This window comes from Osmia lignaria, chromosome 8, assembly GCF_051020975.1.
Source record: "Osmia lignaria lignaria isolate PbOS001 chromosome 8, iyOsmLign1, whole genome shotgun sequence".
Classification (NCBI taxonomy): domain Eukaryota; kingdom Metazoa; phylum Arthropoda; class Insecta; order Hymenoptera; family Megachilidae; genus Osmia; species Osmia lignaria.
Window position 1 is genome coordinate 14,732,572 of NC_135039.1, and position 20,172 is coordinate 14,752,743.

Genomic DNA, 20,172 nt, shown 5'->3' on the forward strand with positions numbered 1-20,172 from the left:
ACATTCGTCCACTGCTAATATCAGCTGGCAACGGAGGTTCTTAGGCCCCCTGGACTTGCGCCCGACGCTACATACCACCCACCCCGCCTGTTTAAGGCTCTAGGCCCAGGCAGGGTGCACCCCTTCGCTAAGAGCGCTACCCACCCATCGAACACGTTGCATCCAACGTGTCCGAGTGGTGGACGCTAATAGTATAGGCAAAAGGACTTTAAGACAGCTTAGCGTATGGGTTGCAACATACTTAAATGTTCCGTACTCTATGGCTGTGCCTGCAAAGGCCTAGTAATGCATGGTTTTATCTCCCATGAGGTGGTGTTCACGGTCTTATGCCGCGGAATCCTTGTAACTAATTTTATCAAATAAAAACCAAAAGGATTCCCACCGAATACTAGTCAGTGTATAGTCATATTTACTGTCGCGCCGGAAATTTTTCGCAACACTACTTCAACTTGAAAATTCTAACAGAGTAATATTTAGTCTCGCGTTGAAAATTTTTCGCAACACTACTTAAACTTGAAAATCCTAACGGGGTAATATTTACTCTCATCATTAAAAATTTTTCGCAACACTAAAACTTGAAAATCCTAACGGGGTACTATTTACTCTCGCGTTGAAAATTTTTCGCAACACTAACTTGAAAATACTAACAGGGTAATATTTCGCTACACAAAGGTATGCGGGTGGATAAATGATTATGTGATAGAGTTCGTGAGGCTGAAGTGCGAATGATGAGTGTTTAGGGTCAAGAACTGTGAACGTGACAGAATGAATTTCAAGTTCGAAAGGAGAACTTTATACAATGCTTGAAGAGCAAATACTGAAAAGCAAAATTGAGCAACTATGACACAAATATGGTGCACTGCTAATATCAGCTGGCAACGGAGGTTCTTAGGCCCCCTGGACTTGCGCCCAACGCTACATACCACCCACCCCGCCTGGACGTCGTAACGCCAGGACAGGATGCACCCCTTCGCTAAGAGCGCTACCCGCCCGTCCAACACGTTGCATCCAACGGTGTCAGATTGACGGACGCCCATAGTATAGACAAAAGGACTACAGTTTAGAATATGGTAACATATTTTCATATGTTCCGTACTCTAAAGCTGCGCCTGCAAAGGCCTAGTAATGCATGGGTTTATCTCCCATGAGATGGTGTTTCACGGTCTTATGCCGCGGAATCCTTGTAACTAATTTGTTAAATAAATAAAATATTGGATTGAGTTTAAAACCTAAAAGGATTCCCACCGAATACTAGTCAGTGCATTGTCATATTTACTCTCGCGTTGGAAATTTTTCGCAACACTAATTAAAATAGAAAATCCTGATCTAAAAACATGACTAGTACATAAACATCTAACGGGCTAATATTTCGCTATACTGATGAATGATGAGTGTGAATGATGAGTGTTTAGGGTCGAGAACCGTGAACGTGACAGAATGAATTTGAAATACGAACGAAGAGCTTTCTACAATGCTTGAAGAGCAAATACTGAAAAGCAAAATAGAGCAACTATGACGCAAAAACGGTGCACTTCTAATATCAGCTGGCAACGGAGGTTTTCGGGCCCCCTGGACTTACGCCCGACGCTACATACCACCCACCCCGCCTAGAACAGGGTGCACCCCTTCGCTAAGAGCGCTACCCGCCCGTCCAACACGTTGCATCCAACGTGTCAGATTGACGGACGCCCATAGTATAGACAAAAGGACTGCAGTTTATCAAATGGAACATATGGATGTGCGCCACATTCTAAACTGCGCCTTGAAAGGCCTAGTAATGCATGGGTATATCTCCCAGAGATGGTGTTCACGGTCTTATGCCGCGGAATCCTTGTAACTACTTTGATTAATTAAATAAAACATTGAGTTTCAAAACCAAAAGGATTCCCACCGAATACTAGTAAGTGCATCGTCATAGTTACTCTCGCGCTGGAAATTTTTCGCAACACTAATTAAAATAGAAAATCCTGATCTAGCAACATGACTAAAGGGGAACTTTAAATTATGCTTGAAGAGCAGATATTGAAAAGCAAAATAGAGCAAATATAACTCAACATTCGTCCACTGCTAATATCAGCTGGCAACGGAGGTTCTTAGGCCCCCTGGACTTGCGCCCGACGCTACATACCACCCACCCCGCCTGTTTAAGGCTCTAGGCCCAGGCAGGGTGCACCCCTTCGCTAAGAGCGCTACCCACCCATCGAACACGTTGCATCCAACGTGTCCGAGTGGTGGACGCTAATAGTATAGGCAAAAGGACTTTAAGACAGCTTAGCGTATGGGTTGCAACATACTTAAATGTTCCGTACTCTATGGCTGTGCCTGCAAAGGCCTAGTAATGCATGGTTTTATCTCCCATGAGGTGGTGTTCACGGTCTTATGCCGCGGAATCCTTGTAACTAATTTTATCAAATAAAAACCAAAAGGATTCCCACCGAATACTAGTCAGTGTATAGTCATATTTACTGTCGCGCCGGAAATTTTTCGCAACACTACTTCAACTTGAAAATTCTAACAGAGTAATAATTACTCTCGCGTTGAAAATTTTTCGCAACACTACTTAAACTTGAAATCCTAACGGGGTAATATTTACTCTCATCATTAAAAATTTTTCGCAACACTAAAACTTGAAAATCCTAACGGGGTACTATTTACTCTCGCGTTGAAAATTTTTCGCAACACTAACTTGAAAATCCTAACAGGGTAATATTTCGCTACACAAAGGTATGCGGGTGGATAAATGATTATGTGATAGAGTTCGTGAAGTGTGAATGATGAGTGTTGGGGGTCGAGAACGTGACGGAATAAATTTCAAGTACGAAAGGGGAACTTTATACAATGCTCGAAGAGCAAATACCGACCCCCTTGGGAGCCAGCCCATATACTAAATTGATGCTAATTTCACGAGTAAAATCGGAAAAACGTTTCAATTTCAAGAGCGATTTCGTTATCAAAGTAAGTAGTTATAATAATTAATAGTATTCATGCTTATTACTTTGATATTGAAATCCGCTCATCGCGAAATAAATTCTTGTACATATAAAAAGGAAAGTGTATTGTGAAGTCGGAGGGTCATCCGACTTCTCTACATTTTTAAACTCGAAATCTATATATGTAAATATGTACAAGAAAACCTTATCCTGAGCTAAGGCATAAAATACACAGAAAAGCAATTTGCACGATTATCATTGTATAAAATGATACAGTGATATTCGTGGGTCACTATGCTCGCTCAAAAAATAAAAATTACAACCAATTCCCGTGTCGCTACGGACCATTCGTCCTACGACATGATGGGAACCGGAGGAACTTTAAAGCATGCGACTCACCGATCGTTGACTTGCACCACTACCCTAGCCACGCATCTTATTGCTAGATTGACCCATAGCTCGTCTGTTGGCTCGTCAAAGAAACGGTATCCCCACTGGTCAAAGCACTGATCTGAAAGCATAAAAATCACGATTCTTGAACGATATATATTTTCTCTCAATTTGTTGTAGTTAATATGTTAATACAGAGGATAATTCAAAAATATGCATGCAAAACTATATGGGAATAACTACACCATAAAATATGGTAAATCACATGCAAATACATCCCAAAACACATGAAGATCAAAACCATAGAACACCATAAAATATTTGCAAAATTATAGTAAAACACATAGGGTACCACTCCACAAAACCTACTAATAAATCCATATAAATATGCCAAAACACATAGGGTACTACTCCATAAAACCCACTAATCAATGCGTAAAAATATGCCAAGACACATAGGGTACCACTCCATAAAACCCACTAATAAATCCGTACAATAAAGCACATGCAGGTATATGGGGTACCACACCACACGGCACACTAATACACTTGTATAAAAATGTCAGAACACATGGGTGACCACACCATAAAATGCACTAATATATCCGTATAAATATTCCAAAACACATGGGAAACACTATGGGAAGCACTATAGGAAACACACTGATAAATCCATGCACGAATATCCATGTTATCGACCCGTACCGGTATATGTTTGACAGTTCGATCCGTATCCTTCGGCGGTCGCGATAAGACTAATTAGATTTGACCTCTCTACAGGACGCGCTCGTACCGGCGCGCGGCGCGCGCAATCAAGCATGACGTTCCGCTTCACCGGTTCCGCGGCCGGTTACATTTAACTATTTCTATCTGATATTTGTTAATATTTGTTTAATTATTATTTTATATTTTACAATTGTTTGTTAATCAAATTATTGTTATATCTATTTAAATTGTTTATTTCTTTAATTTTCGCGTGGGTATATTGCAAAATTTTGTTTAATTATTCTATTAAAAATTATTTAATTATTATTTATAATTTTACAATTGTTTGTTAATTAAATTATTGTTATATCTATTGAAATTTATTGTTTTTATAACTTTTATACACGGATATCCAGTAAATTTGTTTGAATTATTTAATTTTTATACAATATTAGGAAGTGATTATTGTGTTTTAATATAAATTTGATTTTTATCAAATAGTTATTGAACGTTATACAATAATAACAGTTACAAATACTCTCCGATTCTTTAATTAATTTATTGCTTTTCTAAAATGATTTATTTTCCAAAGTAATTGAAGTTAAATTTGTTAAACAATTATTTTAATGATTTTTCGGACTTGTGCTAGTTCTAATTAAGGGAGTAGACACGGGTAATGTAGCGAGGTGACATTACCGGCAAAAATGGGCCTATCTAGGAATAATTTATGAACTTTTATGATTGATTCTTAATCTACATACTTGTAGCGCCTTTCTAATGTAGGTTTTGTAAGAATCCAGTCACTAATTAATTAATTATGAATCCTTATATGGGTGGCGGCTCGAACCTACAAGAATGATCAGTCTAAAAATTGCTAATTATAATTAATTAAATACTTTTACCTGGGAAAATCATAGAATATAGGAAAGTTATAGGACATTCTTACATAATAATGTATTCCAATGAAATATGCTTTCTTTTTTCTTCTTTTATTCTGAGCAAAGTACAAAACATTTTCAGCTTAGAATCTAACGTGATCGTTTGCAAGCTTACCATTGCAATTTTCTCGCACGAACATCACCATTATAACTTAAAATAATTTAATTAAGGCAACTCTGTCGTTACTGTACGCGTTATTAGTCTTCTTCAAATATATTACTATTCACCACCCAAATATAAATCGTAAAGCTTGTTCTCCGTTGAATCGCGATAATACAAGTTACACGCTCTTTTTTTTTTATTATTTCGCAATTTCGAGAAGAAGGGTTCCATTTGGATAACAAACTACTCCGACTAGACAAGCAAGCGATTGAATTTTAAAGCAGAATGCATTCGTAATTACATATCGTGTGCTATTTACATAATTTGTGGATTCATTTGTGATTGCAATAAATGAAAAATAAATTAATGTTTTCAGAACAAAATTCCATTTAGGAACCAGTAATATTTTCGTACATTTTCAGTAACACATGCTTTAAAAAAAAAAATAATGTGACTTATGCATGGTACAAAATGCTTATAAAAAAGAAATTGTTATTGATACAAAAATGTTATCAATGTGAACTGTAAAAGTTTTAAATATTTCTGCATGTACAAAACATTTATGATAGCTAGAAAATAAAATCTGTCTATACGATTGAAAATCACCCTCATCCCTTATTGTTTGAAATTGTCTTTACTAAAATGAGATCAAATTTATAATTAAGGGTACTAAAAAAATTTCAGAATTTTTGAAAAAATACAAAATTTACATGTACATAGCATGCTTTCGTTTAATAAATACATATTTACATATGTACGTATAATATATGCTAAAAATAAATTTTCTTAAAATTTCACTGCTAAAAATATTTTACTATTTTCAGCAGGAAATTATAAAATAATTCAATCCTTCATAGAATTATAAGCTTCATACCAAAATTAAAAATAATTTGAATAATTAATATCACCTTAAATTTTCGATTTGCAGACGTACAGACAGACGTATTGTATTTTGCATCCTCAGTGCTGTTTTTCAATTATGTATTTCTTTTTTTTATAAAGTTCTTTTTTATTATATTCGGTCAAGTTGAAAATATATATATCTATTATAATTCAAATTAGCGAAAGGACTATTTGCATTACGATTTATTGCTTCCAACTAATAGGAATAAAAATTGTATGAAAATTCTTCGGTTTCAATATTATCTTAAAGAAACTCCAGCGATAATTTTCTTTACGAAATAATCCAATACTGTGTAATACTAATTTTTCCGCTATCTTGGTACTATATAAATTATTCTTCTCTCTTCATTCATCAAATATTAAATTTAGCAACAAAATTTGGACCGACGTTACTCCTTAGATTTTCATACTTGATTAAAATTATTTTTCGCATTAAATAGGTAACATTAGGAACCAAGTAAAAAATATATTAGATATAAAATATTGACAAAATCATCTTCACACGTTGGGTATTTTAATATTCATTTGTAAATCAGCCCATTGTATAGTACCAAGCAGGAAGGCTTCTCTAGGGAAAATGATGCTGCAAGGTAAAGAGACATCATTAGTTACTTTAAGCCCAGGAATGGAATCGCACTCATCATCCATTTTGTTCACTCCTAGTTAAATCAATTTGCTTTGAACTGAATGGAAATAATAACAAATAGCAATCTATGATGCATAGCAACTCCCGAGGTGAGTGATGGGGCCTCCTTCTCCATCACCATTTTCCCTAGGGAAGTCTACCATGTCTGGTACAGTTGTAATTTAGAAACACAAGTAACTTTGAAGCTACTTTATCATATTTTAAATGTTAATAAATTGGAAAATAATTTTTCCTATTAATTTTTTTTATAGAGGTTAGGTCGAATATGTTGCCCTCAGACTTTAATGACCCAATAACGAACTTCTCTCATTAATATATAAAAATTTAATTACATCTTGTCAGAAGCAATATGAAGGATACTCAACAACTGCATACTTTGACTTTAATACTCCGATATAGTTAACAATAGTAGAACTATAGAAAGGTAAGGCTGATTTCCAATGATACAAACATGATCAGAGAGCTGTTTCTAACGTGGGGGCACTCGGACTACGCGCGACGTTTTGAGACCCTGGGTTCTGAGGAGATACAGACCTCGCTCTAAACACTTTCTTCACACAAGTATTTTGAGTCTGATTGGTAGTTGGCGTACTAGCCAAGAACTGTGCTCTGGCCAATTGATTACTGATCCTTCTGGATTCGAAGGCACTGATCGCTTGCTGACAGGAGGTGGTGAGCTGGGGGGAATTCGCGGAATACTGGACCGTTGGGGAAGTTGTTGGATTTTGAGAGTATGAGACGGGGACACTTTGAACAGACACATTTTGACCTGCAGCGCTGACGACTAGACGACTCTCGTTAGTTGTCCGGACATGTTCACCAGGTTTTGAGTCTGAAGCTTCCGCGCTGGCCGATGGTACTCTGGTGTTATTTTCTTTAGAAATTCGCAGGTAATCGGGGAGGTCGCTGCAGAGGTCCAGTTGCCTCCTTGCACTCAGTCTTGATACCGGAGAAATGTTTTCTGGGGATGGTTTCATCGCCTTCTCCTCGGCTGCGGTATCCTCGATGATAGTCGAGGACAACACATCCGTCCGTGGGGTCTGAAACCTCCACACTGAACGCGGACTTAGAACCTTGGCCAATGGTGTCGTTTGTGGGATGGTGGGCGATGATTGCTGCTGTTGGCATTGTTGACGGGACAGTTTCAGTTGCTCTGCTGCTGATAATCTGGTGGGTCCAGTTTTCACGCTTTGCTGAAGAAGCAGTCGCTTGAAGTCCAATCGGGAAGTGGCGGGTGAAGGTGAGGACGCGTTAGGCGCTGCCTGAAATCGAAACAATGGTGGTGACTGGAGGCATTTGGGGTCACTGCTGACCTAGACATTTCAGATTAAAAAAAAAAACACCTCCATCAATTTATAATAAAATTATTTTACATACTGCCTGAGGCTTTTGCGCCTCCGAGCTCCAACTACTTCTGCTTCCAGGCGCCATTTTGGCCAGCGAGTTGGTAGATCCATAGGGTGATTGATTCTCACTATCATCTTTGATGTTCAACCTCTTCTTGGATTTATGAATGGCAGCAAACAGCTCCTCGTTGGACATGGTGCTCTTCGTCGGTGAAAGGATCAGGTTGGTTGGGGTACTCCTTCCAGATGATGTTTGGACAGGTGTGCTTCTTCCAGAATTCGGCATCGACGATGGATGGTTGTTGTTGGCAGTCAGAGCCAAACGTTCGGCAACAGTTGGCATAGTGCGTCCAGTCGGTGTAGACGACTTGAAACTATTGTCACAGGTATGCCTGATCGGCGAAATTGGATTGTGCTTTAAAGCGTCAGCACTGGGAGACTTCATAACGGGATCACGAATAGGCGAGGACGCGAAGAATCGATATCCAAGCGCTGTAAGCCCTAATGGTGTTGCGAATCTGGGTGAAGAAACAGAAAGCTGTTAAATAACGAACTAGTTTCATAGATTTACCTGAAGACCTTTAACACGTTGACTAATACATGATGGGGGAGGGAGACATGGTACCTTCCCATAAGGGGGCAGTCAATGTGTAAAGTTTAAAAATTTATAACAAATATTTTAAATTAGAAATCAAATTTTCAATACCTATTTCTGACATCCACAATGGGAGGTTGCTGTTGACCCTGCATCAGCCTGTTCTCCGTCTCGACATTTTCCGATGTCCTGTTACTCAATTCCACTTGAGACCCATAGCTCTTGGAATCCTGTTCCAAAATTGTTTTCTGACCATGCCTAGCAAGCATGTGCATCGCACTCAGCGAGCCACGTCTAAGACCCCTGGTGATGTCAGGTGTGACACTCCGGGGTGGTTCCACATCCCTCTGAGGCCTTCTTGATGGCAATGTATAAAACTGATGATTGCCATCTTTATTCGAAACGTAATATTGCTGATTCCTCGCATTGCGCATTTGTATGATTTGACGGTGATCATTATAATTGGACAGCTGATTGTTATTGTCGTAGAAACTTTGTCGAGGATCGTGGGTGTAAATTTTCTGAGTTGGTCCATAATTTTGTTGCTTTTCACAATGTGGTTGAGACGCTGGAGGTTCTTTGAGAATGTCTTGGATCATGTGGTCTTTCTGACATCCTTCGGGTTTTGGGGGTGAAATATAGGGGGGTGGTTGGACTATACCATGAGGGGGCGCCGAATCTATTGCCAGCAATGTATTGTCTGAAACAAAAATAAAAATAATTGTGCCTATTTGTATTTCAACTTACAAAGTTAGTTTGAGAAAATTTAAGTAGGTTTTGCAATTCCTTGCGTTGGATTTGACATATGTATTAGGTTATTGCATATCAGATGGTATAGTTTTTAGACTATGTAATTTTTTTTGAAACACTCTGTATATAAGATAATAAACACATTTCTCTGCTTATGAGAATAAGATTGATAAAATTAATAATGTTAATAAATTGTCAGTCGATTTATTAAAGCTTTTGGAAATTTTTTAAATTAATTGAATAGATAGCCATGCTAATAATTTTAAATTATAAATCATGCCAACGCAAGGAGTCGAGAAGATTGTTTTAGTTATTTTAATATTTAATTTTATACATTTGTAGAATTAACAAAATTTATATTTTACAAATTGTATTGAGCGATTCAAAACTAGAACATCGTCGTTGGTGAAATGAAAGCAAAGCAAGCATGACATGAAGACATAACAAACACAAAGCATGCAAGAAAAGCATGAGAAAATAATAATTCATCGGTGGAACACTATAATCCAATTTTTTAAAGTGATAAACTTAAAAATGTAAAGGATTGTAGAGTTCCAAAGAATTTGAAAAAAAAAAGGTGTACTCACCATGACATGAGCTATGGTACTACGACATGTGCGTGAGAACTAATGAGAGATGCCACACGTGAAATGCATATTTTTATTGAAAATATTTACACAAACTAATGCGGACGAGTGCTGAACAAAGAATCAGGAAATAAACAACACAAGACAGATACATGTTGAATTGGGTGGGGATGAATGTCAGCTATAGCCTGTTCAAAATCATCAGAAGTCTTCATTAATATTAATCCCATTATCTAAAATTGTTTAAGTATATTAATTGGGAAAAATACACATTTGACTATCATTTGATTGTTAATTAAAAAAAAAAAAACACTATAGTGCTTCCACCGATTATACAGGCATTCGATTACATGTATAGTCGGTGGAAGCAATATAGTAAAGACATAAAATTAGTGGAGTATTAAATTAAATTTATTGTTCTAAACACATATGCATCGTTTACGTCATCAATTGTATCATCAAGCAATTACAAAGAAAATTATGGAACCTTTGAACAGACTCTAGCCTATTTACAATCCATATTGGACAACATACAAATATGAAACAGGTGAAACATGAAAATAAAAGAGTGCAAATAACAAAATGCAGCCATGATTTCCACAAAAAATGACATCTATTGACATACATTCCTCACAAAGATTTTACATCGCTTGTCTATATGTACATTCGAGTGGCAAGATGCGCTTTTCCATCATCGATCGAATACAACAACAAGAAATATACAAATTTATATAAACGTACAATGCACACCATTAAGAGATGAGTCTTATACAAAGTAACACATACATATGTACATATACGGTACACTCGAGTGCAACGTAGGCTTCCCTTTTGGCCGAAGATAAGGGTAGAAGGAGGGGTCTTCTTTTATTTGTCTCTAGTTTTGAAAAACCCTAGAAAACCATACTTTTAAAATTTCTTTTAAAGATAGCTGTTTCTCTGGCATGGGTAGATCTATCCAAGTGGGTTCGGAACCTAAGTTGCACACGACTGTACAGACTGTTGCATGCTCCTCTACCCAGGTTGTAAGTAGATCTCTAGATATTAGTCGTAAGCTATAGCCAAAGTAGCGTTCGTTTCTGAAGTTAGTCCATGTTAGTGTTAAACGCTACTTACAACGAGGGGTGAGCACGCATCGAGCCAGCATGCGATAAGCCTAGATTACATTGGTAGAGTAAATGGCACGTGGACATAGTGGTAAGATCACTGAAGTAAAGCTACGTTGGGTATGGTTAGCCCTAAGATGGATGACTGTGTACTGTTGGTATTAGGGCTATTGATTTGGTACCTGGGTAAATGAAGTTAACCCGACGATATCCGGGTACCCGTAAGACACTTGATACAATGGGACTATTCGACATCGTAGGAACCGATGAGACGGGACACAAAGATCTAACCTAACCTATCCAAAATAAACTAACCTAACCAACTTGCTTGCATACCCTTGTTATACCACCTTTGCTAACTTCAATATTCTCCACTAGCCTTATTTATTTCACTATTTACTCTACCAATATAAACTAGGTTAAAACGGCAAGTCGAGGCACACTTGTCTCCACCACATGCCGAAATCTGATCCCGGTCGCTTTCTACAATTTATTATTGCACCGCACGTGAATCACGGTAATGGTCGCACGACGATATTAAATATTAACAGCAAGCGTGTGTTTTGGTACGGATAAATAGCAAAGGTGACATTTTGTAATTTTCAGGTCCAATCGTGGAACGATTAATTAAAAAGGAGATATCGCAAGGTGGCGTGACAGAGGTCGTATTACTTGTTTTTTTGCAACTGTTGATTTGTAACTTCTTTCTTTTTTTTATTATTGTTGGATCGAACAAGTACTATCTCTGTCCCCCCAGGGGATACATTATCGACGGGGAGGAACTGTGCCTGATAAAAGAAGCAGTCAATTACTCGTTTATTGTAAACAGAGTCTTATTGTATAAAGTCTGACCAACTTTTTTCTTCTTTTATTATATTTGTATTATTCCTGACCACGTACATAACGAAGAGCAATGCTCGATAATCAAATCATTTCCCTACTAGGCAGTATCTGCTTTTCTAGTGACTAAATTCGTTATCAGTCTTGATATGCATGGACGATCGCTTTCACTCTTTAAATGCTATCAATTTCGACGTTTACGTGCAAATTTCAACGGTCTAACACGTTTGTCATCGAGTTCCACAGCGAGTCGGTCGCTGTGTGCCTTAATGCTTGGGCGTCGGGGAGCCAGCCCGCGATGTCGCGTGATCGGACATTTAGTATTCATGATCCAACACTTAACGGATTAATACGTTTTGAAGAAAAATTAAATTTATCATAAGAACCATTTTGTACGTAAGACTTTCTACGTTTCGAAATCCTCCATTTGATATGAATAACCTAATAGAACGAAAGTTCTACAAAACTTTCCATAGACTCGTCATTGAGTAAAACGAAACTATTTTAGTTACATAAGTAAATCATTTATCAAACGACAATTTGAACAGTCTAAGTTACGCGACCTAAGTTATCTTATGTGACGTAATGAGTAAAGTAATCAGCAATAGACTGATTACAAATTAGAAGACCAATAAAATCACACTTACGGTATACAATTTGTCAATCTTTTAGTTAGGTCCCAAAAAAATTTCTATCTTCCTTTACGAGTAAATAATAAATAAATTAATTTTAAGGTTGTTGCAAGAAAATAAAATTATAATTATGCCATAGACAATACTTTGAAAAAGATGAATGAAATAATTTTGAATTTAATTTAACATTAAATTCATATAACAATTTGTTAATTAGTCGCGTTACAGCTCTAACAACGATTCTAATTTTCTAATAACATAATACTGTTCAGTATTCTAAATAACAAGCAAACTTTTTTAAATAGAAACAAAGACATAAAATTTTCTTTAAACACAAATAGGGATGTCGAGAGCTACCCTGGCATGTATGGCTGCACAATCTACTACCACGTGCAACGTAGGCTTCCGCAATGACTCAAAAAATAAAAATGAAAATCATACATATATTCTGGACTTACTGTGACGTCTGGTCGCTATAAAGAGCAGATGTCTCGCCAGCATGTTGGAATGCACCAGCGCCGACTGTCAAATCGCAAATACCACGTCTCTCCTCACGACCGAAAGTGTCTCTCCCTATCAAAGCCGGCGACCGCCTGTCTAGCGACAAGATTTCCTCCTCGCAGTTAAACCGATACCGTCTTATCATCGTTCCCCGGTAAAAACTTCAATTTCTTCCCCCCTTTGTTGCCGAACGTTACCAATTTCCTGATGCAGAGGACGTTCATTGATAAACGCGAGTTAGGTTATATTCGTAGATAGGTGTCGCCCCAATCGAGTACCGTTCGAAGGATCAAGTTAGTGTTCTTTTTGATTGAATTCAAGGGATGAAATGGTAAGGGATGAAGTTCGGTCGCTTAACGAGGCGTTAAGCGACGTTAGGACCGCGAACGCGAGCCGATCGAAGCGGACTGAGGGCGGCGGCTGTTGATGGAAAGTATTTGAATCCCTGGTGGGTAGGAGGGAATTTCGTTTATCTGGATTTCGAATTATCGGGCGGGATAAACATCGCGTCTGATGCAATTCTGTTGGTTATTGAGCCAGCGGTTAATGATGCCGATAAGGGCTAACAAAGTAAGTCTTCATTGGGGGCTCTCCGGACTTTTCCAGCTTTATCGTCTCCCGGCTCCCCCGCTTCTAACCACATTATTATACCGCCATTCTCTAAAGATTTCCTATTTACTCTTCTTCGAATTATGATAAAAGTTTTTCTCCTTGGAATCGATGGATAATGATTTAGATTGAAGGATTTAGTGACATTTGGCCAGAAAATTATCTTTCTCGTTGCATATCTACTGAATTAGTATTTTTTTTCTTAAGTGCACGTTAATTGACCCGTAACTGATATAGTGGCCATTTTGTCATGTAGTTATTTCTTTATTTAGAAATCAAGGTAGTTATATTTTTTTTAAACATTTAATAGTTGTCTGAGTGCTGTACAGTACTGAGCATGGTAGGCTTACCTAAGGAAAATGGCGATATAGGGAAAGGATAATACTCAAATTTATTTGGTGGTATAAGGGAGTAATAGCGCCTTCTTCCCCTATAGCGCCATTTCCCCTAGGGAAATTTCTGCGTTCTTTTCCCTGTTTTGCCCGTATGTTTTTAATCTGTTTAGTTTACAGTGTTTAGAAGAGATGACGCTACGGCATTGATGCAACGTGTATTCTTGGGAATCTTGAAGGTTTTGAAAATTTTGATAGAGCTAATAGTCTTGTATAGTTTTGTATAGTCATGAAAATCTTAAAAATTTTAATGTATTGAAACGAAGCCTAAAGAGTCTCGAAAGTCTTGAAGCAACTAGAACGTCACTAAATTCTTCAATCCCAATGCAGATTACGTATGAACAACGCAAAAGTAGGTAAACAGCGTACAACAAAGCGGTCACCGATTAGCGTCGCGAACTAAATAAATGGAAATTTTTATCTCGCTCAAATGACTAATGCGAAAGAAGTGTTTTTAAAATGCGACACAGTTCTCCGTGAACTTCTTCCAGCTGATGGTGAACGGGTGGGAGAAATCCGCGACAATGGGATGATATATTTTCAACCGTGCCGATAGCGTGCAATCAGCGGCTATTCGAAGTAAGAAAAATGGAAAATCCATAGTTGGAGTTAAAAACAGAGAAACTGGTGGAAACACGCGAGGAACGTTATCTATTAACCTTGCGAAAAGCATGCTGGCTATCCCGGCTTCTCCCTTATCAACGCAACAACTATTGAACTCTGAAATATTCCGCGCTCTATAATGTAACGTGGCGAAGTATTCGTTTTGCAACGTCGCATAGAAGAGAGAATTATGCGATGTTGCAGCTGGCAAAAGATCAAACGAGACGGTTGATAGAGAAAACGTGACCACGTTGTCTTGCTTTTTTAGCTGTGTCTACGCTGAAACGCGGAAAACATTGTTCGATTTTGTTATCATGACCGTCGAACGGTCATCGTTTGCTGTTTACCCTCATTAATTCTGTATGCAATCAATTGTAATGATATTGTATTCTCTTTCTGTCTAAAGCCGGATCCACACTAGTCGGGTCCAACAAATTTTGTCAAGTAATTATCTATAGCCAAAAGGAGCATCGTTGCCCCAGAGTATACACCGTGCAGCACCATTGCTCCCTAGGGAAAAGGGGAAGAAGGTTCTCGCTATAATACTCGGAAATTTATTTGCAAGAATCAGTTTTTTGAATTCCATAGAATTTATATGGGATCCCTGTCTCGGAATTGATTAGTGTGGATGCGGCTTAATGCATAAACAGATATGCACGATGACTGTTAGACCGGCAGTTATATTTTCTTTTCATCGTTCGTGTGGGTCCTTGATGATTTGATGACTCTCCCGTTGATTGATTTGTTTTGCTGCGCTGACACTCTGACTTTTGACAATTATCTTCTGCTCGATTTACGTAATCGTTTGGCGAAGGAGGAAAGATGAATTTTGTGTAATTGGGGCTGATTGCAAACGCGAAGAAGATTATATTGCAATATAATGATACGCAAAATTATATTTTTGCGTATCAACGCCAAAAGTCTGACATGATATATAAGACCCTACAACCACTTTACTAGGATGCAAATTTTTCTATACAGCGATGTATTTTTTAAGAAAATATTTGATATTATCTCATATGTTAATAAATAGTTAAAAATAGCCTTTTCATGGGGTGTACACCATCAAGGATGGAGGATTCTCTACGGAAAATGGCGATATAAGGGCCTCGACACTTGCTCAACACTCTCATTATTATATAACAATAAATAAATTCCTGTATAAGTTGAATGACCCTCGAAAAATAATGGCATAAGAAGTTAAATATCAAAGTAACAAAAATTATTTTTGTCATACTACCAAATTTCAGTATCATTGCTGGAGTATTTAAGTACCCTAGCAGGTTCAATATCCATGGCCCTAGGTCTCGGGCTCTTGGGGACAGAAATGGGCAGAGAAATGGTCACGTTCATATCAAAATTTACATTACTATCAATCTGAGGCTCAGGACTAGAGACAGTCTCGGGATAATTGATCCTCTCCTTCAATAATTCCTCCTGCAATTCTTCCGACGGTGTTCTACAAATCTTGAACGATTTTTCTGGATTACCAGAGAATTTTTTAATAAACATTATAGGACTATTCGCCATTCTGTAACTGTCGCTTCGTTTCACTTTCCGCTCGACCTTATCTCTGGACACTTCGAACTTCCTCGCGGAACTATTATCCAAACATGGCTCAGCGAAATCTGGGACATCTATACCATGATTTAAACCACTATCGTTAACTATAGACACGGCAGAGAGCGATTTATCCCCGTTCCTAACCTCACTTTCAGTGACCCTAATCTCTACACTATTGCTTTCATCGTTATGGTGTTCCAATTTCGTTACTTTCCTACAGAAATTAGGTGTGTCCAAGTCAGACACCAGTAATTTCCTACTCAATTTAGGTGTATTACCCGTGGGTCTCAAATTTGAAGGGTACAAACCCGATTTCTCAAAATCGAGTCTCAAGTTGGTCGACTTAGACTCTGTTATCGAACAGTCTACACTGTGCTGCCTCTGGGGGACGGGACTCTCATTAATGATCTCTGGAGGATGATTTTCGTCGCGGTTGGTATCATCCGTGTGCGTTTTATTGGAACAGAGTTTAGGCTTGTTCGTATCTAACAATTTGTTACTCGGCGACAGTGCGACAATGTCAGCCGTTCGGCAGGTGCTTTTAGCTGAAAGCAACGGGCTTTCGTTTGTGACCAGAGCTGTGCTAACCCTGTCGTTACGACAAGGATTTGGCGCGGGTGTACATGGTGCTTCTAATCTACCGGCGCAGCCAGTGCAATCACGTTCGTCAGTGCTCGTACCAGAAGCCGTCTTACCTTCGTCGTCTTGCACGTTGACGTATGCCCCGCGAACTTGCCGATGGGGAGTCGTTGGACTCGTGGGACCCACCACCATCGAAGGTGTCCGCACGTAGTCCGGACTGGCAGCTCGTTCGGGACTCCTCGCGGCTCTAATGATCACCTTACCCAATTGGGGTGAAGTGGGCGGGGTGGATTTGGGCGTTGGACCATCGACTGCGTCGCTGCTCTTCGTCACTGCCCGTACGTTGGGTGTTGCACGGTGCAAGAGTGGAGACGGATTTGGGGACACCCCTTCTCTCACGAATGGACCTTGAATTTATATCAATGGTTAGCTATACGATCTGATTAGCTATATATCTTTCAAAGTAAAGTTCAGCCCCAATAACCAACAATTGGTAGTTAAACACACCTGGATTAAACGTCGTGTGCGCACCCTTCCTCCTCTTCAAGCTATCAGAAGAGTAAACAACCTTGCCTTCGGAGTCGAGAGTGACCCTCGCCCCCTGCCTCTTCCTCTCCAGTGAGGAATCCGGCTTCTTCGGCAATTCGCTTAAGCTAACATACTCAGCATCCTTCTTAAAGATATCAGAATTGGCGTAAGTGACTGATGACTGGACAGGAGTGGCGGTTGAATCCTGACGCTTGTCATTGTTGTTCCTCACGTCGGCTATGGTCACATAGTCGCCAGAGTCTGCGTTCGGTTGATCTTGAACCGCGCTCTTCGGCATGTGCTTCCTGCTCGGAAGTACACCACGAAGCTTGCCTAACACTCCGCTAAGCGGACTGATTTTGGTAGATGCCTGTCCACTCACAGCTTTCTCGTTCGTCGGAGAAGGCAACACCTGAATGGTAGCATAAAGGTTCTTATCCTGTCCGTTGATCACCTCCATCTTCGAGGTGCCCACAGTGGCGGACATGAGAACCGAGCCTGCAGCTTGAAGATCAACCTTCCTGTTCTCGTTTTTCTTACTCGTCTGATCCAAATCTATCGCGTGCTCGTCGTCCGAACCTGGCGGCGTGATCACGCACATGGACGGTATGCGGCTGGTATTGATAGCCGTTTTTGAGCGAATTCTCTCGATTCTCTCGCAACCCTCCAGGTCACTGGATTCGGAGTATTCGAATTCCGAGCACGATCTTCCTGTACAGGCGGGACTGGAGGCTGATTCCACGGGGGACGATGATGTATTGTGCCCGCTGTCTGGCGACTCGCCGCCATTTTGATTCGGTCCATGAACCTGTTAACGAAAGAAACTTTGATCAAGAGACCGATAAGGGTATCCGTTATTGTTAGATCATAGAAAACAGGACTTCCCCTCACCATAGCAACAACGGTAAGGCTAGATTTCCTCTCTGGCGGCGGTGGCGCCATCAGTGCTGTACACACCGTACCCGCGGAACTGGTAGTCGTCGACGTCGAGCCCCTCCCGAAAAGTTCGTACTCGTTTTCTACAATCGGTGAGGTAGGATCTGAACTGACGTCATTGGACTTGGTCAAAGGACTTTGCGGAACTGGATCCTCTTCCCTCAGTGTTTTCAGACCAGAGTCCACGTGGAACGAGGTGTAATAACCTTCCGTATCACAAGAATATACGGACGATGTCTCACCGTCGTCCGAGAAGGGTACTACCGTGATATCTTGGATGATGTCCGGGGTCAATGTACCCTCTGACGTTACCGAGGATGAGGTGGACGTATCTCGTCTTTTAAATCGCCTCACGTGACTCAACGAAGTGGAGGATGTGCCAACTGATGTGGTTGTAGTAGATCTGTGAATATTAAAATTACTTAAAAACAAGGGAAGATATGCAGTATAGAAGGTTAGAGGTGGATAGGGGAAGAAATTGACCTAGGAAGACATCTAGTGGCAAAGGGACGCATTACTGTACAGTGACCAATAGATAAAATGCCAGCAATCATACGTTGTTAGGAATGCCTTCCCCACATACATTATTCACAGAGATGCAAGCACCTCGCTCCCTTTGTTATCTACCAAGCCAATCAATGCATATGCCCAACCTGTGGCGAAAGTGCATATGCCATTGGTTCTTAATAAAAAATGCACGTATATCCCTTCCTGAAGAAGACCGCTTGTATAGCCCCTTGGCCACTATAGGCAATCCTTTCCCCCCTGCGGGTACTGGCAAGACCAGTAGGCCTAACTACTTGCCTAATGTAAATTTGGCCTTAGAAGTACAAAAGTATAAATAATGGCAATTTAAGGAGAGTCAGGTATACCTCGGCTGATGGGTAGTGGTCGTAGTCTCGCTTCCAATACTCGCCCTCCCGCTTTCGGAGGACGCACTCCAGTTTCCAGAGCTGGAATGAGGAGGTTCGTCCCGACTGCTTCCTTTTCGTCTTTCTCTTCTTTGGGCCGCGCTTTCGCGCAATTTCACGCTCGGTTGTCTTTCCGTGCTCGGGACAGATACCGGAATGCTGGAGGTGCTCTTCCCGCTTGAACTGGACGAGCTTGGCTTCCTTTCGTGCGACTTGTCCTTCCTGCGCCTGGGTGTTACCCTTTCATAAATATTTGTTTCCTCCGCTTTTCTCGACTGACCTTCATATTGTTCTGACCTCTCCGTAGTCGAACACGTCGACTCCTGCTGATCCTGCTGCGGACTGGACTTTGGACTGATCAGCTTCAGTCTGGACATGCCCCACGCTTTCAAAGTATTGAAATGGGATTTCTTTTCATTGGGTGACTCCTTTTTGGACGAGCCCAAGATGTCTGTACTGGCTGACCGGTGGGCTCTTGAAGTTATGTTGGACATTGTCTCCTCTGCTTCCTCTCCGATTGTTTCTCTGGTGTTGAGAAGGAGAATCAAATTAGTAATTTTTGGGATAGGTCGTTGCATTTATTCAGGGCGTTCCATTTCAATCTATCCCCAAGCCTCTCGTTATTCAGCTACAAGTTGCTCTCTTTCATCTTCCAGGTTGAATTACTAATTACAACTCACCCTCCAATGGCTTGTCGAATTTCTTTCTGGTCGGTTCCAGCAATGGTATTCCGTCTCTTTCCCCTGGGCCTTCGAGGTCGTGACCGTCTCTTCACGGCTGTTTCCTGGCTTTCCGGTCCCGACAGCAAAGATCTCCTTCTCATCGACATCCTCTCGAACCCTCTTCCACTGACGTCCACTGCCACAATTTCCGCCGGAAACCTAGGGTATAAATCACATTTCTCTTGCCGCATCAACGAATTATGAATTGTAACGCGAATGACCTGTCAGGCCAATTAAATGATGCGTTCTTAATCCTTTTATTATTATTGATGCTTATGGGCACCTTTAACCCTTGCTCAGATTACGAGGGCCACAATGACCCCGCAAATCTTTCAACTCGGCTCTTTCCACAAC

At 39.9% G+C, this 20,172-nt stretch overlaps 1 protein-coding gene across 4 annotated transcripts in view; it reads right to left on the bottom strand.

Moving 5' to 3' along the window:
• Nucleotides 1-5,145: 5,145 nt before the first annotated feature.
• Nucleotides 5,146-20,172, bottom strand: part of gukh (NHS actin remodeling regulator GUK-holder) — a 60,238-nt gene continuing 45,211 nt past the window's right edge. For 2 of the 4 annotated variants that reach the window (XM_034329709.2, XM_076689681.1), the window contains 8 exons: nt 19,777-19,977; nt 19,058-19,621; nt 18,141-18,588; nt 17,229-18,057; nt 16,835-17,128; nt 8,668-9,256; nt 7,993-8,479; nt 5,146-7,877 (listed from right to left, as the gene is read on the bottom strand). In XM_034329709.2, coding sequence (XP_034185600.2) covers nt 7,071-7,877; nt 7,993-8,479; nt 8,668-9,256; nt 16,835-17,128; nt 17,229-18,057; nt 18,141-18,588; nt 19,058-19,621; nt 19,777-19,977 — 4,219 coding nt within the window. In that variant the 3' untranslated portion in view covers nt 5,146-7,070. The remainder of the gene's footprint in view (nt 7,878-7,992; nt 8,480-8,667; nt 9,257-16,834; nt 17,129-17,228; nt 18,058-18,140; nt 18,589-19,057; nt 19,622-19,776; nt 19,978-20,172) is intronic. The other 2 variants (XM_034329711.2, XM_034329710.2) reach the window with 2 other exon arrangements.